This window comes from Echiichthys vipera, assembly GCF_963691815.1.
Source record: "Echiichthys vipera genome assembly, chromosome: 23".
Classification (NCBI taxonomy): Eukaryota; Metazoa; Chordata; class Actinopteri; order Perciformes; family Trachinidae; genus Echiichthys; species Echiichthys vipera.
This window is the reverse complement of record NC_139848.1, coordinates 1,040,252-1,046,251: the sequence shown is the minus strand read 5'-3', so window position 1 is coordinate 1,046,251 and position 6,000 is coordinate 1,040,252. Positions and strand designations below refer to the sequence as shown.

Sequence of the window (6,000 nt, the reverse complement as noted above, 5' to 3'; positions counted from 1 at the left end):
GTAAAAATGAATTTTAATAATTATTTAAATAATTTATTTGTGTGAAAATGAGTTTTAATAATTATTTAAGTAATTTATTTGTGTGAAAATGAATTTAAATAATTATTTAAGTAATTTATTTGTGTAAGAATGAATTTTAATAATTATTTAAGTAATTTATTTGTGTAAAAATGAATTTTAATAATTATTTAAGTAATTTATTTGTGTAAAAATGAATTTTAATAATTATTTAAGTAATTTATTTGTGTGAAAATTAATTTTAATAATTATTTAAGTAATTTATTTGTGTAAAAGTGAATTTTAATAATTATTAAATTTAATTTATTTGTGTAAAAGTGAATTTTAATAATTATTAAATTTAATTTATTTGTGTGAAAATGAATTTGCATGAATTTTAATAATTATTTGTGTATTTTTTAAAGGAAAAAATCAATAAATTAAATAACAATTCTTCCTCTCGTCTTCACTTTGGACCCTTTGAATTTAAAAACAGACAAAAGCGTCACTTTGTTCCTTAGTTCGATCCCCGGGGAGGAGGACCAATCAGAGCGCTCGTTACATTCACACACGCTAGCGTTCGATGCGTGGAAGCGAAGACGTGGATTAAAAAGGGTTAAATATAAATACTGACGGCTTCTCTGGACTCTTCTGCGCCTGTGGAGGGGAAACGTCCGGCTGCTACAAACGGAGCGACGCTTTCTACCTTTGAAAAGAGTTTTAAGGCTCGTGACGGCGCGGGAGACGGCGGCGGCGAAGCCTGGAGCGCCGCCCGAGGGAATGAAAGGTGAGGGAAAGCTGGAGGAAGGAGGCGAGTCAGTAGGAGGAGACGTCCGAGGAGCTGCTGCTGGTGCTGGTGGACGTCTGCGCCCTCTTGATGTAAAGGTTCAGCAGCTTCATCTGTGGGAGGGAAACGGCGTCACAGGGTTACAGGGGTACAGCGTTACAGCGTCACAGGGTTACAGGGTTACAGGGTTACAGGGGTACTATGTTACAGCAGTACGGCGTTACAGGGAAACAGCGTTACAGGGTTACAGCGTTACAGCGTCACAGCGTTACGGAGTTACAGAGGTAAAGCGTTACAGGGTTACAGCAGTACGCCGTTACAGGGTTACAGTGGTACAACATTAAGGCATCACAGCAATAAAGCGTTACAGCGTCAGAAAAGTTACAGTGTCACAGCGTTACGCTACAGCGATACAGCATTATGGCGTCACAGCGTTAGAGCGTAACGGCGTCGCAGCGTAACAGTGCCACGGCGTTACAGCATTACGGTATCACAGCGTTACAGTGGTACAGTGTTAAAGCAGTACGGCGTTACAGCGTTACAGGGAAACAGCGTTACAGAGGTACGGCGTCACAGCGTTAGAGCACCACAGCGTTACAGAGGTACAGCGTTACAGAGGTACAGCGGTAAAGCGTTACGGCGTCACAGCGATAGAGCGGTACAGCGTTAAAGCGCAACGGCGGCGCAGCGTTATAGCGTCTCTGCGTTACGGCGCAAAACAGCGTTACAGTGTCACAGCGGTAAAGCGCTACGGTGTCACAGCATTACGGCGGTACAGCTTTACAGGGTTACAGCGTCACAGCGTTAGAGCATTACAGAGTCAAAGCATTAATTCCCTGTCGTGTTGCATTTTAACCATGAATCAGACGACAGCGTGACGCGCTCGCTCACCTTGCTGCCCGTCAGCGGCGCCAGGTACGGCTTCAGCTCCTCTCCGATCACGGCGTAGACGGCCACCAGGCAGAAGACGCTGGCCTTCCTCACGCTGCTCTCCGTGTTGTCGTAGCCCTGCGGGGTCGTGACGGCGACAGCTAGTTAAAACACTGCAGTATGAACAGCACGTGAGCGGTGGTAGTGGCGGCGGCGGCGGCGGCGAGCGCCTCTCACCTGCAGGAGTCCGGGGATGATGTCGGACAGCAGCTGGAGCAGCGGCTCCTTGGCGACGCGCTCGATGGCCCTCGTCTGCATCTTGATGGCGGCGAGGTTGATGGGGTAGTCTGCCGTCTGCACGATGGGGCACAGCACCTTGATGCACTGCTCCGGGTGGATGGAGGACGCCAGCGTGGACGCCGCCTCCTCCGCCGCACGCACCACCTGCAGAGAGCGTGAGAGACGCAGGGACTCAAGTCACAGATTTCAGGCCAAAATGCAGATTTATTATTTATTTACTGCATATTTATGACTATTTAAATGAGAAAATTCACATTTATTTGTTATTTTATTTATTTATTTTTATATATTTAAGTAACTAAATAATGAAATCATAGTTAAATCCCTGAGCCGGGTCCTCCAGGCTGAGCTGAAGGCTTCGGCGGGGCCTCACCTCCTTGTGCGAGTCTTTGTGAGCCTCCAGCGTCTTCATGATGGTCAGCTCCGCGTAGTTCTTGAAGCGGGGCGGCTGGTTCCTCAGGATCTCCTTCAGGACCCGCAGGGCCAGCGCCCGGATCGAGTGCTGAGACAGAGAGAGGGGGGGGGGGGGGGGGGGGTTAAAGAGCGGCTCTCTTTGGGAGCGTGGACGCAGACGGACGGCCTCCTTACGTCTCTGTCCCCCAGCGTCTCCAGCAGCAGCAGCAGCGTGGTCTTGAAGTGCTCCTCCCACACCGCGGGGCTGTCCTCTCGGGCCACCTTCAGCAGCTCCAGCAGGGTCCCCCGCCGCTCCTCGGGGCCCTGCTCCCCCGCCTGGCCCTGGGACAGCTCCTTCAGCAGCTCCCCCACCAGCTGCAGCTGCTCAGCGGGGCCCGCTGCAGGAGGAGGAGGCACAGAGGTCACTACGGGGGGGAGGACTGAGGGCGGCCTCCCACTGTGCCTCTGTGCCGTGCCCCGTGCTTTAGGGTCCTTGTCCCCCCCCCAGGCCCGTTTGTACTCACACTACCTGGGCCTCGGAGAATGCTTCTTGCTGCCTATACGTCATCACGCCGTAACATCATCGCGATGCGTCACTGTGCCTCCGTCCCGTGCCCCAGCACGTGTCACGGCTAAAGTCTGGTTCCTTTGACCAGTGTGAGTGCAACCGTACCGCGTCTAGGAGCGGCACGCTTGCCGTCCACGGCCCGTTTGGGAGAGGTGGGCTTTAGTAAAGCACGTTTGCACGTGTACGAGCACGAGCGTGCGCACGTGTACGAGCACGAGGCCTACGGCGGTTCTGAGGTCATTTCCTGTGCGCCTGTTGGGACGTAGAAAAAAGAAGGAGGGACCATGCGTGGACATTTCAAACAATGGCGGTGAAAGGTTCACGTTGGTGTGATGCGGAGGTGGAGTGTTTACTGCAGATTTGGTCGATGAAAAGATTCAAAAACAGTCGACAAGACGCACAAAAACTCCGAGGTCTACGGAAAGATCTGGAAACAAAGCCACGCATCGCCATGACGTCATCAATGCGTGTGACGTGTTACGGCGTGATGACGTATAGGCAGCAAGAAGCATTCTCCGAGGCCCAGGTAGTGTGAGTACAAACGGGCCTGGAGGGGGGGACAAGGACCCTAAAGCACGGGGCACGGGACGGAGGCACAGTGGGAGGGCGCCCTCAGTCGCCTGATCAGTGACGAGTGCAAACGTGAGGAACTCAAACTAAAGATGCGTCTGTTTTGATGTTGTGTTTGTTCTGAATTGTACAGAAAGTGTTTTCATGTGTATTTTGTGTTATTTTTAACGCGTTTTGTTGCTTTTTCACGTCGTGTTCAGGGACGACAGATGGAAACTCACCTCCTGTCTTCTTTAACCGTGTGTTTTTAATAACTCACACCTGATTTACAGCCTTTATTAAACTTTATATAATATTTATTAGACTTTAAGTGTTCAGTGGTGCAGGAGGGAAACGCTGTGGTGACGCTGCAGAAACACGACCTCACCTGGGAAACTCCGTGGGGTCACCACCGCGTTCTCCGCGCTCTCCTGTCGGACGCCTGCAGAGGAACATTTGACTGTAAATCAGGACGAACTGATAAATACAGAGAATATCTGTTTCTGTTTGAGAGGTTTTTATTTTTAAAAAAGCAAAAAGCAACAAACAAAAACCTTAGATAATGTTAAAATATGAATATGCGCCCTCACCGTCCCGCAGCTGCTCCACGGCGTCCTCGTACAGCGCCTCCTTCAGGGCGGCTTTGTCCGGGGGGCTGATGCCGTCCGTGTAGTTGTACGGGTTGTAGTCTCTGAAGCGCGGCCCGGTGAAGGAGCGCGGCGACGGCGTGTTCAGCAGGGACGTCTTGTTGTCCAGGGCGTGGCGTCCCCCGACCCCGTCCCCCCGCAGCTCTGAGGCCGCCCCGACTCCAGACTGGAGACAAACAAAACACTTTGTCAGCGTTTTTCAGACTTAACGTGTGACGACTGACCTCCATCGGCGCCCCGTCTCCGCCCTCACCATCTCCCGTTTGCCGTCCCTCCTCAGCGGCTCCGTGGCGTCCTCGTGGCTGCGGAAGCTGAAGCTCTGGATGGCCTCGGTGACGCCGCGGAGCGAGCTGTAGATCTCCTCCGAGTTCAGGTTTTCACTGTCGTACTCCAGCGCGCTGCAGCGAGGGAGAGACGCGCGCGTTAGAGACCGGAAAGTGCCGCGTCAGAGAGGGTTCAGGAGGAGGAGGAGGAGGAGGAGGAGGAGGAAGAGGAGGAGGGGGAAGAGGAGGAGGAAGAAGAGGAAGAGGAGGAGGAGGAGGAAGAGGAGGAGGAGGAGGAGGAGGAAGAAGAGTGGAGGAGGAAGAGAGGAGGAGGAGGACAAGGAGGAAGAGGAGGAAGAAGAGGAGGAGAAGGAGGAGGTGGTGGAAGAGGAGGAGGAAGAAGACAGGAGGAGGAAGAGGAAGAGGAGGAAGAGGAGGAGGAGGAGAAGGAGGAGGATGAGGAGGAAGAGAGGAGATGGAGGAAGAAGAGGAGGAGGATGAAGAGGAGGAGGAGGAGGAGGAAGAGGAGGAGGAAGAGGAGGAAGAGGAGGAGGAAGAGGAAGAAGAGGAGGAGGAGGAAGAGAGGAGGAGGAGGAAGAGGAGGAGGAGGAGGAGAAGAGGAGCTGGAGGTTACCTGGGTGAGAACGCTCGCCGCACGGCCTTGTGGGAGGAGTGGGCAGCAGTTGGAGGAAGAGGGGAGGGGAAAGACGGAGGAGGGAAGAGGCCGTCTGCGCTCCAGCCCCACAGCCGACTGCAGCCGGGAAGGAGGTGAAGAGGAGGGAGAGGAGGAAGAGGAGGAAGAGGAGGAAGAGGAGGGAGAGGAGGAAGAGGAGGAAGGGGAGGGAGAGGAGGAAGAGGAGGAAGAGGAGGAAGAGGAGGGAGAGGAGGATAGAGAGGTGAGAAAAGAGCTGCGCCCGGTGGGTGGCGGTGCAGCAGGGTGGAGGAGAGGGGGTGGGGGCGTGTGTGTGTCGTACCTGGGGGAGAGGCCGCCGTGGGAGCAGTTGGTGGGGGAGGTCAGCGGGCTGCTGCGGCTGCTCGGCTGCTGCCGCGGAGGCGTCCGACCTGCCGAGTCACCGGGAGACGCCTGCGGAGCGACACAGACACGGGAAACACAGAGTCATGCTACGGACGGAGGTCGGGCACGGAGGTCATAGGCAGACGTTTGAATGGAGTTTGTGTTAACGACAGGATTCAAGTCTTCTGTTCCACATGTGGGGTGAAATGGCGTGCGTTACCATGGTGATGCCGCTGTGGGCGCTGGCGTTCCTCAGGTGGTTGTGCAGCAGCTTGGTGGTGCCGTCCTGGAAGGTTTTGGGCAGAGCGCCGAGCAGCATCGTGAACTCCGGCGTGTTCAGCTCGAACAGGGCGATGAGCACCACCTGGGCCGCCTGCACACACACACACACACACACACACACACACACACACACACACACACACACACACACACACACACACACACACACACACACACACACACACACACACGCACACGCACACGCACACGCACACGCACACGCACACGCACACGCACACGCACAACACACACACACACACACACACACACACACACACACACACACACACACACACACACACACACACACACACACGCACACACACACA

General features: G+C 53.5%; 1 protein-coding gene across 7 annotated transcripts in view; it reads right to left on the bottom strand.

Annotated features, from left to right (window-relative positions):
• Positions 1-211: 211 nt before the first annotated feature.
• LOC310964576 (CLIP-associating protein 1-A-like) overlaps positions 212-6,000 on the bottom strand; it is a 32,864-nt gene continuing 27,075 nt past the window's right edge. For 4 of the 7 annotated variants that reach the window (XM_083937754.1, XM_083937756.1, XM_083937755.1 and 1 more), the window contains 11 exons: positions 5,610-5,762; positions 5,349-5,458; positions 5,009-5,125; positions 4,365-4,509; positions 4,055-4,277; positions 3,853-3,906; positions 2,543-2,745; positions 2,328-2,456; positions 1,892-2,098; positions 1,676-1,792; positions 212-897 (listed from right to left, as the gene is read on the bottom strand). In XM_083937754.1, the coding sequence (XP_083793880.1) occupies positions 814-897; positions 1,676-1,792; positions 1,892-2,098; positions 2,328-2,456; positions 2,543-2,745; positions 3,853-3,906; positions 4,055-4,277; positions 4,365-4,509; positions 5,009-5,125; positions 5,349-5,458; positions 5,610-5,762 (1,542 nt within the window). In that variant the 3' untranslated portion in view covers positions 212-813. The remainder of the gene's footprint in view (positions 898-1,675; positions 1,793-1,891; positions 2,099-2,327; positions 2,457-2,542; positions 2,746-3,852; positions 3,907-4,054; positions 4,278-4,364; positions 4,510-5,008; positions 5,126-5,348; positions 5,459-5,609; positions 5,763-6,000) is intronic. The other 3 variants (XM_083937757.1, XM_083937759.1, XM_083937760.1) reach the window with 1 other exon arrangement.